At 41.4% G+C, this 26,103-nt stretch overlaps 2 protein-coding genes across 26 annotated transcripts in view; one reads left to right on the forward strand and one right to left on the reverse strand.

Annotated features, from left to right (window-relative positions):
• BCLAF1 (BCL2 associated transcription factor 1) overlaps positions 1-8,966 on the reverse strand; it is a 26,048-nt gene extending 17,082 nt beyond the window's left edge. For 13 of the 20 annotated variants that reach the window (XR_014524833.1, XR_014524834.1, XR_014524835.1 and 10 more), the window contains exons 1-4: positions 8,669-8,811; positions 5,333-5,396; positions 2,676-2,800; positions 1,188-2,093 (exon numbers count right to left, since the gene is read on the reverse strand). Coding sequence is in view for 11 of the 20 variants with exons in the window: in XM_083498078.1 (XP_083354204.1) it covers positions 1,188-2,093; positions 2,676-2,779 (1,010 nt within the window). In the remaining 9 variants the exon portion in view is untranslated. Of the gene's footprint in view, positions 1-1,187; positions 2,094-2,675; positions 2,801-5,332; positions 6,952-7,389; positions 8,812-8,881 lie in introns of those variants that run through there. The other 7 variants (XM_083498075.1, XM_083498080.1, XR_014524840.1 and 4 more) reach the window with 6 other exon arrangements.
• LOC310704538 (uncharacterized protein) lies at positions 7,957-26,103 on the forward strand. Of its 6 annotated transcripts, XR_014524877.1 has the most exons (16): positions 9,035-9,097; positions 11,471-12,192; positions 13,068-13,190; positions 13,670-13,789; positions 14,169-14,288; positions 14,928-15,050; positions 15,330-15,412; positions 16,503-16,628; positions 17,599-17,644; positions 19,013-19,146; positions 20,672-20,800; positions 22,016-22,133; positions 22,813-22,947; positions 24,015-24,140; positions 24,996-25,613; positions 25,672-26,103. XR_014524877.1 is itself a non-coding variant. In XM_083498163.1 (15 exons), the coding sequence occupies exons 1-15, from the start codon at positions 8,070-8,072 to the stop codon at positions 25,115-25,117; spliced, it is 1,653 nt and encodes a 550-aa protein (XP_083354289.1). In that variant the 5' UTR covers positions 7,957-8,069; the 3' UTR covers positions 25,118-26,103. The 6 variants fall into 6 exon arrangements, 5 of the variants coding, with proteins under 5 accessions (XP_083354289.1, XP_083354288.1, XP_083354290.1 ...); XM_083498163.1 differs by lacking the exon at positions 9,035-9,097 and adding an exon at positions 7,957-8,075 and having other exon boundaries at positions 12,051-12,192; positions 24,996-26,103; XM_083498162.1 differs by lacking the exon at positions 9,035-9,097 and adding an exon at positions 8,852-8,937 and having other exon boundaries at positions 12,051-12,192; positions 24,996-26,103.

Genomic DNA, 26,103 nt, shown 5'->3' on the forward strand with positions numbered 1-26,103 from the left:
AGTTTGTAGCATTTATCTTTATGGCATCCCAACTCCACAAAATGAGTACCAAAGCAAACAAATTTAATTACACAATTATAACGTTTTTTATATATTGACTGATGAGATTTTTAAGTGGCTCTTCAGATTTTTTAACTATTTCTTGTGCCTACTTTATCTTGTAAGAAAACTGCTCTCTTTTACAAATCATTATTTTTCTTAAATACATTTCAGCACAAATACAGTATCTGTATCCCATTTAATTCCAGAAGTTCAGAGCATATAACACTGTAAAAAAACAGCTTATAAAATGTCTTCTTACACTGCTTACATAGTAGAACATACTCACAATCTGGATACAATAAATTGCAAGGCATTTGCCAAAGCAGTTACTGAAGCAATACAATGCGATTTTTAGTCTCTCCTATATATTAAAAGTACATCTAGCCCCCTAGTCTATTTCATTTGTAATCTTCTACGATATTTGTATGCCATTTATTATATATTACTAAGCAAATAGAAAAATTTTCCTTTATAAAAAATGATATATTTCCGAAGATATATTCAGTAATTTGAGAAGTGAACAGAATTGTGCTATCTATCCTGCAGAGCTCAGATAAACAGATTTCCAACTGGTTATTTCGTTTTTAAAAGACGCAACATTGCATAAATGGTTACTGCTATGCTCAGTTCTACAGATACATTATAAACAAAGGTGAGAACCTTGTCAGCTAGAAAGTTGCCAATGTCCAGTTTAAATTTAACAAATTATGTTTCTCTACTGAAGATAGATACAATCTTGCAATTTTGAAAAATCTGGGCCACCACAATGGTATTTCCTTTACCAAGACAAAAGGATCTTTCAGTAGTAGTGCTTAACACTGCTAGAGCAACTCTTATTAAAGCTGTAAAAAATATGGGAAAATCACTCTCTTAACAGAACTCTCAATACACATTAATCTGCAGTGTATTTATTCTTTAATTGCTTCCAATGAAGACACTGTAACATACTAATGAAAACGTATATTTACAGCTCTGACTGAGAAACAATGAAAAGTTCATGTATACATTCCTAAGTCAGAACCTAAGTATAACCAGCATAAAATTAGAGAAAATTCAGGTACTTTTCATTGCACAATATAAATGTATAAAAAGTATGCTTACTGTACTATTTATGTTATCTTTATTTTTGTAGTTACGGTTCCTACCTTTTCAGAAATTTTGCACCCTTTGTACTTTCTTGATCCCCAGCTTCAGGATAAAAAGAACGTATCCGAGATTCCTCACGTGGAGCATTCTGCGATGCAACTGCTTTAGCAGGACTTCTCCTTGAAGGAATGTGATGCAGTGGGCTATTCTGGGAAGGGCTATAGCGACTAGAGCCATTTCCAAGGGAGCCAGACCCAGACCTCTCAGGGCTATGCTGAATGGAATGCGAGTGCTGAGGTGTGTTTTTTGCTGAGTGGACTGTGCTGAGTAAGTGGGCATCAGAGCATGAGGAACTCTGACTAGGTGGGGAAGCAATAGAAGGACTATGGGGAGACCTTGGACTGTTATCATATGCTGAAAGGCCAGGCCAAATATCACCTGAAGCTGCTGCAGATTTACTGAAATCATCTAGTGCCTCAGAAGGATCATGTTCAAATGCACCCTTCTCCTCCTCTTGTGATTTATTTTTTAATGGACTGTCTTGTAAAGCAGCTCCCTCCGTTTTCTTTGCTTGCTTTTCTGATGACCCACGTCTTTTAGAAGATACAGGAGACTTGCTATATGGAGATGAAGACCGAGATGAAGAGGATCTTGGAGACCTGGAAGATCTGTAGGATCGGCGAGATCTGCTCCGAGATCTCTGGGAAGAGACTGACCTTCTCTTTGGACTTCTAGAACGTGAGCGACCTCGTCTAGGGCTTCGAGAGTGTCTTCTATTCCAAACAGGTCTGTAACCTCCACGGTGGTATCTACCTCCACCTCCTGGATAATATCCTCTACCTCTTCCTCTATAGCCATAGGGGCGTCTCATTCCTCTATTATTTCTGTAATCTCTGCGGTAATCTCTATTATAAACACGATCTCTACTGCGAGATCGTGAGTACGTCCTAGACCGAGACCTAGAACTAAGATAAATAGAAATGTTAGTGCCCATAGTTTATGACTCTTCTAAAATAAGAGTTACCCATATTATGTACAGTGGCATGGCCCAGAGACACCCCTGCCCCCAAGTAACTCCATTAAGATCAGGAGGCACTCTGAACGGCAGCCTTTGAGGTTCAAAGTGCTCTGTCAATGGAATAAAATATAGAAGCTCTCCCTCAAAGAAATGTGCAGCTAGCTACTCTTTCTGTTTATATGATGGGAGCTGGAGGAGGCTGGGGAGAGTCAGGGTAAAGAATCAGAGAAACTATTTCCCTTGGTTTCTCTTGTTTATAGGCATTTCTTTCTTGACATTTCATCTGCTATAAGCATTAAGTCCTGTACATCCTCTGTACAACTACTCCACACTCAACAGTAGCCTACAAGCTTCAGTAGCCAAAGCAAAAACTGTCTTCTAAAATCAGTTGAATCTTCTCAAAACAGCACTTAAGCTATTAGGTGATTCTTAGCATGCATTTCAAATTTCTGCTGATAATAAAGTCTGTCTTTCAAATGTTTTAAAAAAACTAAACCACGGAGAAAGTTGATAAATGGAAGAAATGTACCTGTATCTCTTTTTTCTAGAGTGTGATCTGGATCTTGACCTTGAACTCGACTGTGATCTGGATTTTGATCTTGAAGAATGTGATCTAGTGTTAGAGCGACCCATTTTCCCCCCAGTAGCTTACACCTACCAAATAGAAAATAGTAAATTGAAACACATTACCTTAGTTTCAGGATAATCAATTCATATATGGATAGCGGTAAATTATTATTTTTTTTAAAAAAAGATCAAGAAGAAGCCATCCCACTCTTCCAAAAAAACTTTTCAAATTATCACTCATCTCCTCAAACATTCTGTTCCACATCATGGCAAAGATCAGTGGAAAGCACTATAGGTAACAGGGAACAGAAATGTCAACTATTCTTTGAATATTCACACTGAATACATTTAATGCTTATGCATCTTTGTGTGTGTGCTGTTCCTTTCTTGATTAAAAAACCCTTTCATTTATCCTTGTCTATACCGAACTAAAAATAGTCACTAACTACTCTACTGTTCTTTACCCCAAAAATCTACCTTTGATCCATAACTCAGAAAGTCACTCAAAACACCAATTCTTTTTGTACTAACATAGCTAGATCAAAACAGACTAGTAACATAGACTTCAATGAACAAAGTCATCACTGGTGTATTCCCCATCACTGCAATACAGTATAAATATGACAGCCAAGGCAAGAGCTATCTCATTAATATATTTTAGTAGCTCATATTCAATGAAAAACAAAAACAAAACAAAAAACCCAAAGACAAAATAGCTAGCTCAGAACAGACAGAAAAATATTATTTTCCTTTCTTTCCTAGCTTTCCTCCATACTTGAAAATTTGGCTGTTTTCATGTAACCTGCCTAATGCATTCAGTAATTCAACCAAGTCATTTTACTTTCCTTTTAAACAAAGGCAACACTTTAAGTCATTATTTGACAATAAAAGTCAAAACAGCCATCTTCATTCCAATTTACCAATCTATGCCGAGTTTGGGTTGAAGAAATGATAACTGAGATCTAATCTGAAATTGTTGAAATCTGGAATTTTAGAGATCTGAATATATTGGATTTTAAAAGTTATAAACCTCGAGAAATAAGGACCAAAAGGAACAAGTTTACAGCCACTTTAATAAATTAGTACCATTATTTAAAACATTATTATTACTTATTATGAAAAACACACTGGATCACAGTAACACTGGACATACTGCTTCTTCACACAAGGGTTAGGCATCCACCAATAGTTTAATCCTTATGTTTAATTCACATGCAGGGGAACTCCCTAACTCACTGAGGGTTTGAGACCCATCGGCTACCTTCACCTGGTTTACCCAGCTAGTTGAAGCCATTTCCAGGGTGTCTCATGCAGATAAATTTTAGGAGTCACAGGTGAGAACTGAGTTCAGGGTGGGGACCAAAGGTGGAGAAACTACCCCAGAAGGAGCATGATGTGTCCCCCACCAGAGGTACTACCAGAGCTAAGGACTAAACCCTACACAAATATGAAGTGGAGTCCCTAAGGCAATTGGATGGCATCTTGCATGCCTCGTTCTGGCACCTCTAGCAACCAAAGGTAAAGGTACCCCTGCCCGTACGGGCCAGTCGTGACCGACTCTGGGGTTGCATGCTCATCTCGCTTAAGAGGTCAGGAGCCAGCGCTGTCCGAAGACACTTCCGGGTCACGTGGCCAGTGTGACGAAGCTGCTCTGGCGAGCCAGCACCAGCGCAGCGCACGGAACGCTGTTTACCTTCCCGCTATAAAGCAGTACCTATTTATCTACTTGCACTTAGGGGTGCTTTCGAACTGCTAGGTGGGTAGGAGCTGGGACCAAACGATGGGAGCTCAACCCGCCGCAGGGATTCGAACCGCCGACCATACGATTGGCAAGTCCTAGGCACTGAGGTTTTACCCACAGCGCCACCCACGTCCCGCAGCAACCAAGCTGGTGCCAAATGTATTGCTCTGCTTTCCTTTGGATCACATTAGTGTGGCTGAAGGGGGGGGGGTCTTGTCGTCTAGGCAGTTCAGGATCTCCACACACACTGTCCAGGTTTGCACCACCAGAGAGTTCACTTTGGTGCTCCTAACGCAGCAAAAACAATGTAGGTGGGAGAAGTTACAAAGTACCAATCTCTGTAGCCACAGCAGGTGCTGTGATTCTCCAGAGGTTTGAATTCACCCCTGGAGATGCACTCCATTGTCTCTTGAGACAGATGGATTCCAGCAAGCTGTCTCCATCCCCCCAAATGAAACTATAAATGATATGGTTTAATAAAATAACAACAACAACAACAAATTATTTATACCCTGCACATCTGGCTGGGTTTCCTCAGCCACTCTGGGCGGCTTCCAACAAAATACAGTGGTGCCCCGCAAGACGAATGCCTCGCAAGACGAAAAACTCGCTAGACGAAAGGGTTTTGCGGTTTTTGAGCTGCTTCGCAAGACGAATTTCCCTATGGGCTTGCTTCGCAAGATGAAAATGTCTTGCGAGTTTGTTCGTTTTTTTCTTAAAGCCGCTTGAAGAGGCGCAGTTGCGACGGACCGTGCTTCGCAAGACGAAAAGACTCGCGGAACGAATTAATTTTGTCTTGCGAGGCACCACTGTATTAAAAATATTTTTGAATGTTAATGGTCTTAAAAATATTTAAAATAGCTAAGTATTTAGCTTACCTTGCAATCCTGCTAGACAAGAAATGGATTTAAAATTATTGGTATGCACGCAAATGTTTAATTCCTGTTTTTAAAAAACAAAACAAAAGCAAATGTTATTTAACTGCATAGTTAATACAGGTTTTAAAAAATGCTTGAAGTATTTAAACAGAGAAGATCTGAAGCACAGTCTGATGTGGTGGGCTATGTTGTTTCAAACTCAAAGTAACATTTACTCAGTGCAACACTGTCTCACAGCCTGCTGAGTTTAAGTTGATTGTTCAGAAATACAGTACATGTTCACATTGACTTAATTTATTGGCCTTTCCAAAAATTGCTCAGTAAGAATATATAAGTATTGTCTCACAACGTTCTTGTATCTTACAGTAACCTATCCTAGTGCCACCACCTATTGTGGTGCCACAAATTAATAAAGATGTTTGGGTTTGGGGCATAAAAGCCAGAGCTTAGTCGGAGCCCCTTACCTGCTTGGGAGCAACAGGAAACCTAAATCTAAGGCCCTATCCTGATGTGAAGGTGCCAATGCTCTTTGCCTCTGAATGCAGTGCCCAATCCACCTAAAATACTGAACAATGGTATAAGGGACACACTCAGAAAACATTTTCTGCATGTAAGAGCTCTCAATGAATCACAAAAAATATATGCTCAACATATATGGTTGCTTATACCTCAATACCTGCCTCTTTTCTGAATATGAATGTAATTTTCAGTATTCCAGAATAGTTAAAGAATTTATTTTATTTAGTGCATTTATATCCTGTCTTTCATCATAGAGCTCAAAGTGGTATATATGGGATTATCAGGTCGTCTCCCATCCAGGTGCTAACTAGTTACCAGACCTGTTTAACTTAAGCTTCAATGTGTGTTCTCAGACCAAGCAATGTAAACCTACACATTTAGCAAGATAAAAATGAACTTTTTTATTTAAAAAAGCCAGATTAAAATTAATCACACATTTTTAATGTTATCTGGTAACAACCAACCCAAATGAACACATCTCACAATGCTTCCAGAACTGCAAGTCTATGACAAATCCATAATGGGAGAAAAATACTGCACATACTAATCTGCACCACTTACTAGCCACTTTTAAAGTGATTTATACTTCTAACACGGGAAAGTACAACGGACTCTCTTAAAAAAATGTTCTGACTAGTAAGTAACAGTGCTGTTACTTATTAACCCTACAGCAATAACTCCAAGATGTCATTTATATACCACCCTTCTGCTGGCCTAAGCGTTCTGTAGAACTGTGATGGTTCTGTCAGGAGCTGATGAAATCTGCTCCCTGGTCTAAACTTCTTCCTTCTGTCTTCCCTCAAGGTATAGTTCTTAAGAAGGTACTCAATAATTTTTCAGCTTGATTTTTTTTTTATTGTCTATGCAAATCTCATTAAAGAAAACATTAAAAAAGAAAAGCTATGAGCCACCCTCCAGCACACACTCCCAAGATACATAAATGAGAGCTAGTTTGGTACAGCAGTTAAGAGTGCTTAAAATAATAATAAGCATGACACACCCATTCATTAAGGAGCGTTCCTGCTGCATTTTGCATGATTTACTGATCCAGCTTGTTTTTTCTGATAAGCCTCTGCTGATGTTGGAATATTCTACCACCACTATCAAGTGTGACTTGACCATTCAATTACTTCTGGTGCAGACAGAGTAGACTGCCTGTTCCATCTCAGTGTGAGTCACTGAGCTAGGCTTACCAGCTTTCAGAACAGGAGAGCAAGTAATCCTGACATTTACACTCTGAAAGTAAAACCTTCTCAGGTATAAGTGACCTGTTCCTTGCCATCATAATTTGGAAAATGTTGCAGCCTAACAGTGAAGTCTTTTCTTTCCTGAGTGAAAGTACAGGTACAAGCCCTAATACAATTTGCCAGTACAATCTCCCTTAATGCTATTTGAAGATCTTAATACTTAGAGAAGGAAGTATACCATATCAAGAACCATAGCTAAATGGTAGAGCAACTGCTGATTGACATGCCCCGGGTACAGCAAGGAAAAGACTGAAACCACAGAGTGCAGCTGCCTGTCAGTGAAGACACTACTGAGCTAGAGAGACTAATGAGCTGACTTGGGTGTAAGGCAGCTTCCCAAGTGCCAAATAATAATTATACCAAGTTCACTGTGAAGAATGAGGCAAAGAGTCATAATTAACAACTCTTTCCTTGCTTTGACTTCGGTAAGCTCAATCACAAGAAATGAATTGAAAGGGCTTGGATCACACTGTAAATTTTACCTCCAGGTGCTGCTCTCAGAGGACACATTTGCATGAGCCTGGGGCAATATCCACACACTGCTGTAGTTGAAAGATACTGCAAATTACTGTGATAAGTCATTTTTTGTATCTGTTGGTAATGAAATTCTTAAGGATACACCCCCTTTCTCCAATATAAGGCCTCCCGCGAAACACTCTTGAGCATCATTTGGAAGCAAATTTAATCGTGCGGACTTGCCCAGAGTCCTGGCACTGTGTGAAGAAGGCACGATCCACTGACTACTCTGCAAACCTTTTCGCCTTTCTCAACAAAAGATCTGGTGCTCAACTGGGAGCTGCAGCCAGTTCCGGGCAGCTGGCTGGCAGGGCACATGCATGGCGACATGCGTGTTCGAGGCATCCATTTAGGGCCTTCGGTGCGGCGAGTGTGCCGGGAGGCGGCCAAGGACTCTCTCCTTCCCCCTAGCTACACCTCGTCGCCCTTCAACTGATTGGTCAGGGTGGCGAAAGATGGAGGCAAGTCAAAACGTTATCAGGCGCCGCTCGTCGCGCGGAAAAGACTAATGAGAAAGCGACGGCCCCGCCCCGGCTCTCGAGGGGCGAGGCGGGCCGCTCTCCTTGGGCCCGCCCAGCCGGCCTCGTTCCGGCCTACCTGTTTCCTCCCCCCGCCCCATGGGGGAAAGAGGCGGGAGGGAACGGGGAGAGATGACGGGCCCTGGTCCAAACAAGGGAGGCTGCGCGCAGTGTGTGTGTGAGGGAGATGGGAGCCGCCTCTAAGTCCCCCTCCCCCTCAGTTCCTCCCGCCCTTGTGAGGCAGACCAAGCCCCTCCCCCGCCTTCAGTTAGAAAAAGGGAGGGGGGTTGCGAAGGAAAGAACTCGAGGGAATTTTTCAAAAAATAACGGCGTCTGGAAGCGGGGGGCGGGGGAGGGTTGCCGAGCGCGCTAACGAGGCTTCTCGCGCCGGAGCTCCGAAAGCTGGCGGTGGGGGGGGGGGGCCTTTGGAGGGAGCGGCACCCATGGCGTCCGAGGAAAAACCCGAGCAGGCAGAGAAAAACTCTGGCTCCAGCCCTCCTCGGGCCGTTCGAAGTCCTGCGTTAGCTATGGCTCACCCTTCTCTGAGCGACAGCTCCCGTTCGGCTCTCTACCGCTCGGCGGCCATTTCCAGTCTCGGCGAAGGAAAAGAAATGGGGGGTGGCGGGGGAGAGAGACAGAGAGGAAGGAACAACCATAGAGAGAGAAAACCACTTTCTGCGACGTTAGAATAGCACGATGGCATCACTTCCGCTCGGAGAGAGGGCGGAGAGGAAATATGACCTCTTTACCTTGCCGTCTCCGGCTACCCGTATGAAAGATGGCGGTTAGAAGCGGCCGAGGCGGCGTGAGTGACGCTAGCTACCCTGGCAGGAAGTCTTCGGGATCACGTGATCTTTCCTTGTGTTGGAAGGACACAGGGAGGGAAAAGCCTATGCTGCTGAGGCGCATGCGCCCTGTGGCGCTTTTTTTTTCTTGTTAGGTATCGTCTGCGCAACAAATCACGGGTAATAAATAAGGTTGATTGCTCGAGTCTTCAGAGTTTTGCTATAGCTGCGGGATTACGCCATAGTTTTGGGGGAAACATAAGGGCAGATAATTTCGGGTTCTCATTATTTTGCTCATTTAGGAAAATGTTCGCGCATAGGGTTAGCAGGGAAATTGTGTAACTGCCTTAAAGCCAGCCATTGAGCTGCGTTCCTTGGTTCAAATCCAGGATACTGTACAGTCTCCTACTTTGCACTTCTCTTTTTAGTTTACTGTGCCCTTCCTTGGGAAAAGTATAGAATGGCATTTTTCAGTCTTTTGAGTCCGTTGCTGCAAAAAGAATGAATAGTTCTGTGGCATCTTAAAACAAATTCATGCCACAATTAATTTGTTACCCTGTAAGGTGCCACAAGACTCTTCTTGTTGTTTTAGAACAGCGTTGTAGCATCACAACATCCATTTAATGTAGGTTGGACTGAGAGACAGCAACTTGTTTCTTGCCATCCAGTCAGCTTCTGTACCTTTGGGGCTAACGCTGAGCTCATTTCCCAGCCATCATCAGTTCCATCCCCATCAATCCCAACCATCATTACTTAGCATTTCAATTTCATAGAACCCATGTTTTAAAAATGGCTAACTGACCCTATCCGTTTTTACATGGAGTGTCCTGGGGAAATGATCCACTGTTATTGAAACCTAGACCTGTCCATCCATCAAAATGAAAGATGCTCCCAACCTCTCAATTCCTTCCCCACTCAAGGTTATGGTGTTTGCCTAGCTGGCATGGTTTTGCCATATATGAGCACTTAAGTCCACAAAGTGACTTGGGACTTTAGAGTATCCCTGATTCAACATGAGACACCTTATTAACAGCACAATCTGACCTGGGCATGTACAAACTGTCCAAATCCCTCATTTCACATTGTCATTTAGGCTTCACAGAGAGCCAAAGCACACCTCTTGTAAATAAATACCTTATAAGCAACAATTTACGAAAGAAATAAAGCAGCTTCTGTCATCTATCGCTTGTACATTGTGGGTCTTTACAAAATTTAATAGGTAGGGAAAGAAGCCGTATTGTATACTTTATGACTCTCAGGGCAGAACATATCAATAGGTGGCACTCTTTACTCATGCTGCTATCGTTATATATCACTTAGTATAAGTTTAAGCAATTTAGGTATAGTATAGTATGTGTTTTTTTCTGGGGGGACGCAGGGGTCCCCTAAACATTTTTTGAACCTCTGTACTTTTGTCCATTTACTGTATTTATTTTTCCCATTTTGAACAATAAAAAGGTGATTTTCTTGAGTCAAACCCCAAATTTTCGATCAAGCACATCCCTGCTTGCTGTGCTGCTGAAAATGTTGCCCATATACAGAGCAGGACCTTCTCTGTGACAGCACCACAATTGTGGAACTACCTCCCATTGTTGAAATGACTGCCCCCCCAGTATTGTCAATTTGTTGCCACTTGAAGGGCATTTATGCATTCAGGCCTTTGGAATAAATTGAATATTTGCACCATGTGGTATTTATATTTATTTTATGTAGGATTTTATGTACTGATTGTGATAGCTCAGTCGGTAGAGCTATGAGACTCTTAATCTCAGGGCTGTGAGTTCGAGTCCAATGTTGGGCAAAAGGTTCCTGCATTGCAGGGGGTTGGGCTAGATGACTCTTGTAGTTCCTTCCAACTCTACAATTCTAATATTCTATGATTGGAGGCAGTGGCCAGGAAGTAAGGATGAAATTTGGCTTAATAGAAGTCAGGACAGACTAAGATAAGAAAAGAGGTGGTAAAGAAACAGCTAAGCTACTTTAAATGAATTCAGATCTCCAGGGCCTGATGAGCTGCATTCAAGGCTACTAAAAGAGCTTGTGGGTGTAATCTCAAAGCCTCTGTCTATAATCTTTGAGCATTCTTGGAGAACAGGTTAGGTTTAGGTCCCTGCAGACTGGAGGTGGGCAAATGTCCCCCCCCCACACACCAGGTAACTACAAACTGGTCAACTTGATGTAGGTAGTAGGAAAAGGATGCTGTGATTACTAAGACCCGTTATGTTTCCCCATCATCCTGGGGGAAAGTGGCAAGTGTCGTGCTGCAGGGTTCTGCCCCTAGGAGTTGGCTCCTGTGGTGTCCTTATAAGCAACTTGGGTGAAGGAATTGAGGGGATGCTCATCAAATTTGCAGATGACACCAAAGTGGGAGGGATAGCAAACTAAATGTTAATGATTGTGGTTGCATTTGTGTATTCTTCTGCGTTTGCCTACGTGAAGTATTCAAAGCCATTATGGCCGGCCGGCCAACCAGACAGTACTATTGTTTCTGTCTGGTAGAAACTGGAATTTCTTGTTAGTTTATTATTATTTTTTGTCTTTTCTGATTGGCAGCTCAGTTGTAGAGGTGGAGCCCAGCAGGTGTGCTGCCCTCACCCATGATGTCACTCCACAATATGCAAGCATTCTTTTGTTTGTTATCCCAGAGGCTGTTGCTGCTAGCCTTCCAAAACAGTTGACCTTATTCTTGGCATACAAAACATGATTTCTCTGCTACAGAACAGAGGTGGATTCTGAATGTACAGTTTTTGTTTGACCGCCTAATTTTTCTCTTTCCTAAAATAGAGGAAAGGTGATCACCCCCGGCTGCAGCCTAAAGTTTTACAAGTATTTCTTATGCTTCGCAAGAGAGAACAGCGGTTATATTTTGCTCAGCCATGCTGCTTGGACACAGAAAGCAGCAGTAGCTTTTCCTCCCAACTTGTCTAGATAATTATTTTTTGAGATATCTAGATCACAATCTGCCAGTACAAGGGAACACAGGAGCAACAGCGGGAGTACAAACTCTCAGTCTGCATTTCTGATTTTCTGTTGGATCCGAAAGTTAATCATGGGTCAGCTGTGTACAAAGTGTGTCCAGTTGCTTTGTGACTTGGCTCTCTCAGTAAAAACACTGTCTTTGGGTCTGGTGCAGGATATTCAGGAGTGCTTGGGTCAGATCCATGAGTGCCCCTGTCTGAAGCGGAAAAACTTTAAAACAAAGCAGCTATACAAGCCTGCCCTTCAGACCCAGGAAGAGGAGATTGCTCAGGAGTTTCTGCAGCAGATTGAAAGAGGTGAGAAGTTTCTGTTATGAAGGTGGGGCAGCCAAAGTTGGAGAGATGTTTACTTGAGCTCGGTTGCTTTGTTTAAGATCATGCAGTTCAGTGATTCTATAAAGTGAATGACAGAGAGCTGTTTATGCTTCTGCTCTTAAGAGCAATGAAGGGAGAATGGGGGAACCAGTATTTCACCAGCACCAAATATTCAGACAAAGCAGTGGATCCCAGTTCCAGGCTGATTGATTAATTTACTCTCATTCAGCATTTGAATTCCCAGTTCTACAAAAGGCATCATAGCAAGGGGTAGACCTGTTAGCCTCTTGCATAAAAGCAACAAGAAACATTGTGGCATCTTCAAAGACTAACAAACACTTTTGCTACAAGCACGAGCACTTTCCTAAGCCAACACTGAAATACTCTCTGTAAAAACCTATTAGGTATTAGAGGATTGGATTTGAATTTATTATTTGAAAACAGAAAGACGTCAAATGGAATGCTGTCCACTTCTTCCAACTCTTAAGTGCTCCCATCTTTTGTTTTCATCCTTGATAATCAAGGAAATAGCATGCCAAATCTGGTTTGCTAAATACAGTAACAGAAATCCAAGTTTGGAATGTCCCAACTACTCTCACAAACTGGCATATATAGCAACTTTCTTCCTCACATGAGGTTTGGACTGCAAAAACGAATGGGGGGGGGATTAATAGTTTTTGCGGTCATTTGTTCAGCTCTATCTAGTATGCTAATTTTAAATGAGAGAATATTCCTACATGGAAGTTTGTCTCTCTTGTGTTTTATCTGTTGCTTTAAATTCTGTGCATTTGGACTCTTCAGGTATTTAACTTCTTCTGACACAATTCAGACTCTGTTATTATCACATCTTTCTTAAGGTTTTGAAATGTCACCACTTGGCAAGGTCTCCCTGGAGGCTCTGAGGACCTTGGCGTTTTCAGAGAACCCTGGCTTGCAAAAGTCTGCTGCTCTCTATTACTTGAACATAAATCATCAAAACTGTAAGATCCATTCCATACTCTCTTTTTTGAAAATTTGTAGAAACCTGGAGAAGCAAAACAATTTATCCCAAACATAGCTGAGTTGTGCCCAAGGCAGTCTTATTGGTTCCCTAGAATGTGTGAATTGGGTCTAGCCCCTTCTAATGCAAGTTCTGTGGATATTTACTTGGAGCTCAGATAATGTGGCAGTAACTTTTGTTACTAGTCTCCCATTTTATTATTTTATAGAGGTGGGCGAGTGCTAGCTGGCTTTTTACTCATATGAGAGGTTGGCAGAAGAGGGGCTAGTAAAAATAAGTAATACAGGTTTAGTTTTCATGTGAGTTTGCACAGGCAGCTGAAAGGAGGGCTACAAGGTATTTTGAAAAGCAAAGCAGGCCATCTAGGTGTTGCTCTAAAAGCATCAACTGTTTGAAGATGTAAGGGAAAAGTGTTCCAGAAGAGCTTTTTACAATCAGCATTTCATCTCATTCTTGCAGTGAACATCCAGCTGCCTCGAGAGCATCTGGAAATATACTATGCTTTGTTGAAGTCTAATGACTTGGAGGTTCAGCAGATTTCATCGTCGTCCCTTGTGAATTTCTTACTGGAAGGAAATGGTGAGTAAATGCCCAAGATACCATAGCCTTAAGTCTCCATCAGCATCTGCTGTGATCTTAGGAACTACCACTGTCTAGTTGCCCTGGTATTTTATTTGAAGGGCAAGATATAAATTCCTATACTAAAAAGTGATAATTAGTAGAATGGATGTTTGCCCTGATAAAATGTGTGGGGTTTTTTTTTTTGGGGGGGGGGGGAGCATTCATTCAGAGGATAGGTTTTGCTTACTTCTCGTACCAAAAGGGTGAGAAATCATTTATTCCGGTGTAAGATGTACTGATATTGTGTGCTGATGGCAATCCTTTTCTCTCTCCAGTATATAGCTGAATTAAAGGCACTTTAAAAATAACATTTACTCCTGCTTTTACTGACAAACAGTAACCAAGGATCATGTCGTCCAAATGGATCTAATTGAGCCAATTCTGGAACTGCTTGAGTCTGAAGATGCCACGGTCCAGTGTAATTCCTGTGCCTGCATAATGACACTAGCTGTCACAGGTGAGGAGTGTGCCCAAAGCATAGCGCAATAATCAGGTCCAGGGACAATGTCACATCCACACCTTGTGATTGGGAGGTAATGATGTGCCTTATCGTTATATAAATTCTGAATCAAGAAGAGCTGAATTCTGCGAGCAGAGTGGATTATTCACACTGGTATGCTATAACTAGTCGTGGCCAGTGTAGTGGGGCAGAGCTTGTGGAGGCACACTTCTGACACCAGTTTGACTGCAGTTTACCTGGATGGCTCTGGGTGGTGACATGCTTGGTGCTTCACAGACGCACAAGTGGAGCCAATGCAGTCCTCCAGGATTGCCTAAGAACTGCCTAGTCACTGGCCCCATACTGTGCAATAAATATAAAGTTGGCCTTGGAGTCCTGGGTTCAAATCTTAATAAATGATGAAGTGTACTTTCTAAAGTCAGGTGACCCATAGCAATAAGCCTCTTCACAAAAACCTGATGGTAAACTCTTAACATTATTCCTTCTGCCACTAGGCACCCAGGACCCCCAACTCATATGCTGCAACTGTTTTGTGCTGTCCACTCTCTGTTCTTCAAAGTGTGCCTGGAGGAACATGGATACTTCTTCCTCCAAAGACACCTCGTTGATTTCTATTTTGCCCTGTTGTTTTGCCAGATGTCAGCCATGAAGCCATCGCAGCAGCAGGAGGAGTGGTACCCTTACTGGCCCTTTCTAAATCCTACGATCCAAGAGTCCAACAAAATGCAGTTGGAGCAATTTTCAACCTCACACAATCAGGTATTAGGCTGCAGAGGATTTATTTCAATGGGCCAAGTGCATTGACACAGAAATTTGTGGCAAGGGAAACTTATCGTCAAAGCTATTGTTTTCTTTAAAATGAAATGTTTTACTTCAAGTACAATGCTAAATCATGTCTACTCAGCGGGAAAGCCAATTGATTCCAATTGGGCTTATTCCCAGAAAATGCTATTTTTAGCTCTTAACTATGCAGTGATGATAAAGAGCATGTTCATTTGGTCAAAATAGCTCATTAGCAATACCACTCTTCCCTTGCAGAATGGATTCAGCAAATTTTGTTTCGACAAGGTGCTCTTCCAGTCCTCACACTTTTGTTACAGTCTCCCGACTCGGAAGTACAGGTAAACTTGACATTAAAACAGTTTTTGAGCATTCAAAGCTGTGGAAATAGTCAGCTGCTCAACTGAACCTACAGACACAGGAAAAGATAGACGAGACAGTAGTCTTTTAACATTTTAACTTCCAGAAATTAGTAATTCAATGGTGTTGCACATACTTTTACTTGGAGGGGGGGGTACTACATAGGGTTGTGCACCTTGGAAATGAACTGCTAACCTCTTTAGTGAAATGAAGAAACAGGTCATTGCAGCTTGAAGAAAGGTGCTCGTTTCATAGTTCAGATTTGTTGTAGGGTTAAAGAAAATAGCCAGGGGGTATTCCAGTTCCTCAGTTCTGCTCTCAACTTTTGTTTGGAAATAGCTATTAATAGGCTCTAACCTGTTTGAGATTCAAGAACTGAACAAATACTTCTTTCTCATCTTCAAATAGGCTAGTGCAAGAGAAATGCAAACATGTAAATACATGACTGGAGTATAGATTTTTATTCTATTCTTACTATTACTCCTGAGAATTGTAAAGAGCCTCATGAAGAGCATTTTACGAATGCAAGGAATGCCATTTGCCTAGCAGAAGGGGACAAAATAGTGTGTGAATGATTTGTTAAGAAAAGGGATCTGGTCATCTCACCGTTGCAGTATTCTCCCCCTTTGTTGACTCTTAGACATCCAGACTCTCTACACAATGATAATTTTCTAATCATATAGGCAAATAGAGTATTTCATAGACCCATAGAATTATAAAGTTGGAAGGGAATCCAAGGGTCATTTCAATACATGCTGGTTGACACAGTTGGCAGGGTCTAGTGCAGGACCAGCACATTCTGTGTGGACTGTAGGGATCACAGTTGTGTCTCGTTGGACAAATATTCTTTTTTTCCTGGGACATTCCCAAAACTTCTGGAGGTGTACTACAGTGCCAATCCAGAAAATGCAGGGAGATGCTGTATGCAAATACTCTTCTCAATTTGATCACCCTAGGAACGCCATCATCAGTCATGGTCCCTTTCATTTGCTGTGAGGTCTTGACCACAGTTTAAGAACCCTTGGCCACAAGCTTTCCTTTCTCTAAATCACAACACTTCTCCTTCTTCAGTATTATAGCTGTGCAGCTCTGAGCAACATGGCCACAAACTCGCAGCACCATAAAGCCATGCTCCAAACCGGTGATAGGTTTCTTCTGCGGATGCTCCTTTTCCTTCTGTCTTCATCTGTAGACAAGGTAAAGCTGTGGATTATGCAGGTTTGTTTTACTAACAGCCTCCCTGGTTTATTCAGAAATATTATATTGATACCAGTGGGATGTATTTCCAAGTAAGGTACTGTATGCTTAGGACTGCAGGCTAAATATCTTGTGTTCAGGGAAATGACTGAAAAGATGCTTTCTTCAGCATGGGGGCACAAGAATACACAAAGGCTGGAGTTAGCCAGATGTGGCATCTTCCATGAATTTCTAAGAGATCAAACTCAGAATCTCCTACAGTCAGAGGGGATTCCATGTTTAAATAATGGTGAGATCTCTTGGTTCAATATTTTCATTCTCACAGTGATGGCCTGGGAATATAGGGATGGGCTTTTTCCTAATCTCTGCCTGGGGAAGATTGTGAGGTAGTGTGGGGAGTAAAATTTCACAATTACAGATCTTCCCAAACAAATGCAAAATTAACTGGATTGTTCACTAAGGCTGCATACACGCCATGCATTTAAAGCACGTGACTTCCCTCAGAGTATCCGGAGCACTGTAGTTTACCCCTCACAGAGCTTCAATTTGTAGCACTGTTAAACTACAGCTCCGTTATTCTTTTCTTTTGGGGGGGATTGTCATGTGTTTTAAGTATGTTTTACATGTATGGTGTGTATGCACCTTAAATCAAGAGCAATTTGTTCTTCTGAAAGGCTACACATCCTTGTACTATTAGGCACCCATAAGTAGCACTTTTTTGAGTATCTCTCAGATATCTATGGGGCACTCTCACAGTTGGCTTTAAAGGCTTAGTTTTGCCTCATGTTGCCACAGAGGACATGCTTACATTTCAACTTTACCCATCATTGACACATAATCCTGTCAGAACATTTTGGAGGTTTAGCAAGTATTGCACGAAGCTATTTGTAGACCAGTCAGTTTTGCGGCCGTTTCACAGCCAAAAGTTGTTTCTCTGTTGGGTTCTGATTTCTTTGTTTTCTGCAACTAGGTTTCCAACCAGGCTTGTGTCTGTCTCAGGAATTTAGCCGCGAGTGGTAAGTACTACAGTCCTAGCATGCTAATAAACGAAAAATTGCAGTCACTTAAAACATACAAAAATAGAACCCCCTCCTTCCTGTGTTTTGTACAGTCTAGCCTCTGGAAGGAATGTCCTCAAGTCACTCTTTGTTCTTTTAAGTAAGATGAATACCATGTTTTGGTTTCAGGCACGTGGATGGTGTGCCTTTTTTTTTTTTTTTTTGAAAGTTAATAAGTTAATAAACCCTTCAGTTACCAGAGGCTGTGAGAGTGACAGTACTGTTGTTCTAAAGTATACCAACAAACACGGATTCAGTTTTTTAGAGAAGGTGACTGCAAACCAATCCAGCATTCAGACTGATGTAAAGATTAGTAAAACTTGATTGACCAATACCTTACAATGCTCAAGGCACATTTCTGCCACAGATGTTCGGGGCGGGGGAGAGATCATGTGGAAGTTTTACACCATCTATAAAAGGAGAAAAGAGACTGAAGGAGGAGTTGGTGAAAAATATCCCTGGTCCCTGACAGTTTTGCTCATGTGCTTGTAATGAAAGATCTCTCTGTGTGTTTTAAACTGACAAGCAAGATCATTAATATGGATTATAACTACAAATCCATACACTTCCTTTTACCATTCTTAAACTGTCAATTCTGTGAGGAAAAAGTAAACAAGAGTATGGATACATACACACACACACACACACACACACACACACACACAGCTTTTTCTGGGGGGTCGCAGGGGTATGCATACCCCTAAACATTTTGTGAATCTAAGTTTGGCCTCATTGAGGGGCAGTATTTCAATAGTATTCTTATGAATAGGAAAATGAGAGTACCCCTATACATCCCCCCCCCCGGAAAAATGCACTGTGTGTGTGTGTGTGTGTGTGTGTGTGTGTGATCTAATCCAGTGGTTATCTAATCCAGAGGCTGCAGTCAACCACTTGCGCCTAGCAGCTGATTTTGAACAACCACAATCCCAACCAAAGTTACAGAAACACAACTCTCTGTACCCTTTCTATCAATTTCAGTCCCCTGATTCTGAAGAGAATTCTTTCCAGCAGTGCCTTTCTACAAACATTTTGCATTGCTCAAACATCCTATTGGTCTATCTTTCCCCCTTTCTTTTATGCCATTGGCCAGAACACCGATCCAACCCTCTTGTGCAGTTTGGTTTTCATCTTCTTTTGACTTTTCATTAAAATGAGAAGTTTAACTTCTATACTATCATAACATAAGATTGCCTGATCTGTGAAGTCCAGCTGACTTGATTGAGTCAGTCTAGAGGAGGCCCCTTTTTCTCACAAATCCTTTTCTCCAAAGCAGCTTCTATTGATCTGCACACATGACCTTGAGCAACCTTCTCATTTTCCAAACAGAGAGTGGTCAGACCAGCATCGTTGCTTTGCAGATCCCGTCCCACCTGCTCCCTCTCCTGGCATCTAACAAGAAAGACACTCAGCACAATTCCATCATTCTTCTCCGGATTTTATCCCAGCACCCAGACAACCAGGTACACATTTCTGTTTTATATTACCCTTTGCCTTGTAAGCTTTAGTCAAATGTGCATGGCCGTAATGTTCCGAGGCAGCTCAACCTTGAAAGATGACAGTGGACAAAAGTTTCATCAAAGGTAACACATTTAAAATGACAGTTTGACACGGCCAGGTGATCAGTAGACAATAATTCAAAATTCATTCTGAAAAGGCTTCAGCATGCATTTGAAAGTGTGGGATGATGTGCATATCCAGAAATAAGGTTGGAAAGGGAGCGCTGGGATCAAATTCTGATTATAATCATATTGGGATCTAATCTGTCTTCTCGAGATTCACATTCTGTAGCAAATATCCATTTGTGGTTGTGATGGATGGTATAGCTGCTTTGGCATTGGAGAAAATCTTCTGTGACAGAGGAAACCTGAACAATTAATCCTCAGTAGAGATGTTTATATTGTCTTCTGTTGGGTCAGCTTTTCATCTTGGTTTGCTCAGACTTCTTGTTTCAATGCCCTCCAGCCTGGGGTTGTTTTTTTAAAGACCTTTTCAAGGATTCCCATTCTGCTCTGACCTGAATTCCAAGTGAAGTAGAAAAGGAGCTCTCCATGGGAACCCCAGCAGGAAAACAAACTGTGGGACAAAGCTAACATTTCCAACCAAGATGAACTAATGTTTCAGTGGTTACCAACACTACACTGTGTTCCTAGGGAAGAAGAAATCATTTGTTCTTTGGTGACTTTGGGTTTGGTTGACTTCATAGCACCTTCATTCCTTAACAAACGGAAAAGCCCCACATCTTCATAATATAAACTTGCCTGCAAAAATGCATTCGGATGTGGGAGTGACATACGAGTCTCAATATGGTGGGACACAGGCATCAATAAAACGAATGGAGGTTGTAACAAGGGAGGTTTGTGGTGGAACAGGAAAGTCAAATCCTGCATGTGCCATTGGATGCACACACACATTTCAGTATCATCTGATGTGGTTTGGAGGTAGTGGAGGCTCGATTTCTCCGCATTGCTGCCATGAGTTGGGACTGAAACACGAAGAGACAATTTGTGGAGCTTTTCATAGTTCTTCATAATTGTAGCTCCCAAATTGCAATACACTTGTTGCAGTTCATCCTAAATGTAAAGAGTTTTAAAAACTTAAAGCATATCTCTTTGATTCCTTAGTAATTCATTCACTCTACTCTTTTTGGTGCCTGCTTTAAAAAAAAAAAAGCATGTTTGTTTCAAAAGGCCTGTCTGGACATGCAGAATATTGGCATGTGTTTTCTGGTTTTAGTTTATTGCTGATTTTTAATTTTTTTTAATGTTTTAAATACTAGTTTTAATTGGTGTTTTTTTTACTGATAATTTTATTGTTTTTATTCTTTTTTTACCCGCTTTGAGCTTTTTATTTACAATCAAGTGATATATATCTATATATCTATATCTCAATCACCCATCTCTAGTCCCATTCACAGTGGTATGGTAGAACCATGTCTCTTCTGCTGCCTTCATTTCAGCTACTCACTGGCTACCTTTCCCTTTGCAGGATGCACTGATGTGTGATGAAGTGCTGCAGGCGGTAGGGAACCTGCTGCTCGCCTGGAAAATGGACCCAGTGATTGTAGGTCACGCTGCCTGCTTTATTAAAAATCTCAGCCTTTCCAGAAGCATAGAGGTGAGTGCCAAGTCTCCCTTTCAGGATTACACATTGTTCTGAAGGCTTCACTTCACTGTTTCTCTTACTAAGTGATATTAAAAGAAGGTTACCAGATTTCCCCCCCAATGAATCTGGGGACACTTTTCAACTTCAATGAATTTTGTATGGGGACTGATTTGTAAATCTGGGGACTGTCTGGTAACAGGGACATCTGGTAACCTTATAATTAAAATGAAACACCGTCTTTGCTTCATTCAAGGGAGTAAATGACCATGTGTTTCAAAAAGTACACAAGAAAAATCTTACCAACAAATAAAAAGCAAGTTGTGACTTTTACGCCTTCACTGTAGGCTTTTTGGAAATTTGGCTTTGTTGGTATACATGCTTTTTCAACTAGGTTGTTCCTGTTCCTCCTCCTCCTCCTCCTCCTTCATTAAATTTGTATACTGTTCTCCATTTGAAGACCATAGGGCAGTTCACAACATAAAAATACAAAATGAGAACACAAAATACATAATAAAACAAAACCAAAAACCAACCAATAACACCCCTTCCCACAAACCCATTTAAAAGGCCATAGAATTCTCAACCAACCAAAGGCCTGGTTATAGAGGAACATTTTTGCCTGGCACCTAAGGATATATAATGAAGGCACCAGGAAAGCCTCCCTGGGGAGAGCATTCCACAAACAGGGTGCAACTGCAGAAAAGGCCCATTCTCAGGTTGCCATCCTCCAGACCTCTCATGGAGGAGGCACACAAAGAAGGGCCTTAGATGATAATTGCTCAAGAAAGTGGAAACCCACTGTGTATGGATAGATGTTTGCAGGAAATATGCCATATATTCTTGGCTCCTCATACCATCTCCCAGATTGCCTTGTTATCACACACTTGATGGCTTCTTGTGAAATGAAGGCTATTGTAACACATATCATTGCAGACTTACTCTGTATTCATTAATTTCAAGCACATCCGTGTAATTTGAACTCTCCTGGTGGGACAGTCTCAGGGCGTCATGATGCATAACTAGAGCATTTAACAGAACATGCATTTGCATAGATTAAATCCCCACAGATGCCTTTGTTGCACACATTTCTGGGCTTAACAGCTGAATAGGCACAGCCCTGAAGGCCCAAGGCAAACTAAGAGCTTGGCATCTATAACTGCGGGGGGGGGGGGGGACCACAATTTTCAGAATGAATGTAATAACTTTATCTACTTTTGTTATTTGCAGAGAATCATAGAAAGTCCGTGCATTGAAGGACTTTTTCAAGCTGTCCAGAGTGTAGACTTTCTAGAAGAGGAATCTCTTCACTGTGTAATGTCTTGTCTTGTTGACCTGATGAAACATGGTAAGGGGGCATTCAGTGCTGAGTGGATGGGTTGAGAGCACACACATTTTGTACTCATTGATTTCCGTTGCTGCTGCCAACTTTACAGCACAGTGTTATGCATGTCTGCTCAGAAGGAAGTGCTGTAGCCTTTACCTATGCAAAAGTCAGTGTGCATAGGGTTGCAGCAGCCTTACAATTTTGGGACACAGAGGGAACCAAAGGGCAGTCGTAAAAATCAACAGATTCCCACAGTCAGTTCTACATTATCCACTGGCTGCATAGCTACCAGAGCTGCTAATAGGAGTGAAACACCGCAGACAAGTGATTTTAATCCCAACTTAAAGAGTTGTATTGGTAACGTAGTGTTGACATTGCTAGTAATTTCTCTAGTGCTTCTAGACCAGTGGAGGCAAACATGGTGCCCTCTAGGTGTTTACTAGCTGAATGTATGGAAAGGGAGGTAGCAGAGCAGCAGGGCATCTAATTTCCCATTGGTGAAACCCTCCCTAAGGAATCTTCCCACCTATATCTGCTTCTGAACATTTTGACCCACCCCACCTTAGTCTTTTGAAATCCATTTTACTGGCCTCCCAAGCTCTGCTAGTGTCTTTTCAGCCTTGGCCCTAGGCCTGTTCATTTGTCATCTTTTATTACAACTGTGCTGATTTAGTCTTTTACTCTGCTCTTCTACCACCAGAGGGAGCCACAGTGCGCATGCTGGAATTGGTGGATGACTCAGTGGTATGCAGTCTGGCGACACTGGCTGGCCAAGTGGAACAAGCAGAGCTTTCGTTCCACGCTGCCCTTGTGATCAAACACCTCCTACAGCACAGTACGTATCAATGTAAAAGATCTGATGTTTGCATTTCCAGCATGCCTGATATCACTCAGGTGACAACAACAGAAGTCCCATGGGCCCAAACAGGTTGAATAGCAGGGGAGAGCACTGTACCAGTCAGCTTTGACAAAACTTTTATTTATTTTCCAATCCTGCTAATTCTAGGATAGTTTTCAGAGAGTTCCCTGGGCTACAATAGGACTCCCTAAGATGTTTTTTTCCCCTCTGGACTAAGTGGCAGCTGCATCTATCAGTTGTCCCACACCAGCAGACTCCTTTGGGTGTAAAGAATACATGTTGAGTTCATGGCAGGAGCTTCTGTTTTGCGTGTGTACATCCTTTTCTCAGGATTACATTTCCCTGTTGAAGACTGCACAAAGCCGCTAAAATATTTGTGCATCACTGCGCACCATATGAAGTGATGCTTAATTTGAGTAACCAATGATAACATAAACATGATGTTTCTGTTGAATGCACAATATAACATTTAAAAATAACAGCTGTTATAAGTGTCAGATTCAGAATAATCACAGTGAGTGTATATTATTATTATTATAGCAGCCAAAATCATCAAGAAATCTTATCATTCCGATTTACAAACTTCAACTTTATGAACCAAACCTGAAGTTTAAGGCTCTATTCTCCATGCCATACTGGCATTCATGACTGATATATATGAATTCTGAATATTATTAATTAGATTTATAAAATCTTTATTTATTAAGGTCTCAAGGCAAATTACATAGTAAACAAATATAAAAAACACAATAAAAATGATCACACTAAACATCTGCCCAAGCATACATTTCCCACCATAAAATTATCATAAGCATTATCAAACTATGAATACCAATTTATAATTTGTCATTCACCCAACAACTTAGTAACAAGAAAACCAAGTAGTGCATCAGCAATGTAATGGGGTATCAACATTTTACAGTGTATGTTTACACAGAAGAAATCCCACTTTGTTCAGTGACTTACTCCCAGGTTAAGTGTGTAAAATGTTGCCTCGTGCATTCAGTTTTGTAATTATTCCTGTCTCCAAATTAATTGCACAGAAGAGGTGGTGTCTTTGTTGAAATCTCATATGAGCAAGGTGCAGCAATACCTCATCAAGTATCTTATTCACCAAGAGAATCGCTTTCAGCATCTGGGCATATCCACTCTCTGCATATTACAGAAAGGTATGGACTGCTGTATCACTCGCCACATAATATCCCATGGGATTCCTATGCTATGGCATAACAGCTAAGCTCTTCAGTACTTACCAGAAGCACCGCAGCTATAATGCACAGCTGAGTCGTGCCTGTTTCTGGTAATGAAAACCAAAGTCCTCCTTTAAAAAAAGGTTTGGTGGAAAGTTAATTGACTCTCATTTCACTGAGAATGCAATCAGAACTTTATACAGGCTCATTTGCTGTATTCATTACAAGCTTCCTACTGGAACTGAATCTGTTCTCATAATCTCATATATGAATCCTGGAAACAGCTATTTACGGTTCTCATAAAAAAGTGGGGAGCAGTCTTCTTTTTTGGCGTTTTAAAAAAATCAGAGTGGAAAAGTAGTTATATATGCACCTTCCAGCACCAAACCTGACTTACTTTTTTAAAAAATGTATCCATTAACATGGAATGCAAAATAACTTCCACGCATAAATGTTTGATAAATGGCTTAGATTATCATCGCACTCTGTGTCTGAAAGTGAGGAAATACCCCTAGCAAAGAAAGCAGGAGGCAAGATTCTCAGGAGACATTGTTGAACAAGTAAATGATCAAAGGATGCATCTTAACTTACTCTTGGGAAGTATTAAAACAACAAGGAATGTATTAGGTGTGAGTAATAGATAACTCCTGTTCTCAAAGTTGGTCAATTTGGCTTTGATATGAATGTCAGATTTTTGTGGATCCAAGCTGAATGCAAGACAGGAGAACAATCCCTCTCTCCAATGTTTTGTAAAGTTGTGGACCAGGGCAAGATGTACACATATGACGAGTTGTGCAGGTCTAGAAGTTGAGTTGTTGCTTCCCTATTTTTTAGATGCAGAGTTTTCATCAGCATTCAACCAGAGCCAACTGAAGAAGCACCTTGACCAAGTCCGTCAACAAATTGCAGAAACACAGGAGCTTCTCAGTATTGCTGTCAGACATATGGACACCTGAAGCCTTGTTCCACCCTATGCGTTTTGCTCTAGGTGATGTCACTCTGGGTGGCTAGCTTGTTGCCTCTGTATAGGGAGCTGACTCATAATGTGGGTGTCTCAGCTTCACGCCATGGCTGTGGGCAAATCCACAGCAAGCACATGCGCAATAGGACTTTTAACTTCCATATGGGTGAAAATTAGGGACCAGTTTACACAGTAATGTATTACTGCTCCATTATTCAACGCTTGATGACTCACAGTAGGATGTGTGGGCAGATTCTGCAGATTCTACTAAAAAGCACTGTGCTTGAAGTTTTATAAAAGGTCTGTTAGTGCTATTTGATCCATGATGGCTGATTCATACAATGCAGCTCATTATTTGATACATGGATGGGCCAGGCCTGAGGATACTTTCACTATCCTTAGATGTATAGACTGTAGCATTGCATTGTCCTTGTTGAGGCATTCATGAACTATGAGAGCCTATACTGGTAGACTAATCAATCTTGCTCTAGGTTCAGCTCTGGCAGCATGCAATCCATTTCACGAGACAAATATCTTCATGCTGCCTAGGTGTTTCTGATGGCCTTAAACTCATCTGCAAGTTGATGGCAGCCTCCCATTTCAGAATACCTGAACCCTAATTTCACCCCTTCCAGATGTCCAGTTGTAAATAATAAAATCTTAGCTTTTCAAGTGAAATTTTATAATCATTTATTAAAATCTACATTTTGAGAAAGAAATGTGTGTGAAAAGTATGTATCATGCTAGCTGGTACCATTATATAATGCTACCAAATCAGCCTATGTTTATACATGAATGACCAATCAGTTCTTTCACTGCCTAAGGATATGTTGTGGTGGAACACTTTACAGCTTTTGAGACCTCCATTTTCAGCATGAGGATTTTAGCACATTATCCAAAGCATGAATTTGTTGGCACATTTCAGAAAACTGATTAGCTTTCTCCAGGATTTAATTAAAATAGTATTCCTTCAGCTTAAAA

Source organism: Podarcis liolepis (assembly GCF_965112155.1).
Source record: "Podarcis liolepis genome assembly, chromosome: 3".
Taxonomy (NCBI): Eukaryota; Metazoa; Chordata; class Lepidosauria; order Squamata; family Lacertidae; genus Podarcis; species Podarcis liolepis.

Coding starts and splice junctions, on each gene's coding strand:
- LOC310704538 (XM_083498160.1), top strand. CDS start 11,967: ATGGGTCAGCTGTGTACAAAGTGTGTCCAGTTGCTTTGTGACTTGGCT. Junction 15,051..15,329: donor TTTCAACCTCACACAATCAG/GTATTAGGCTGC, acceptor CTTCCCTTGCAG/AATGGATTCAGCAAATTTTG. Junction 22,948..24,014: donor CAAACACCTCCTACAGCACA/GTACGTATCAAT, acceptor TTAATTGCACAG/AAGAGGTGGTGTCTTTGTTG.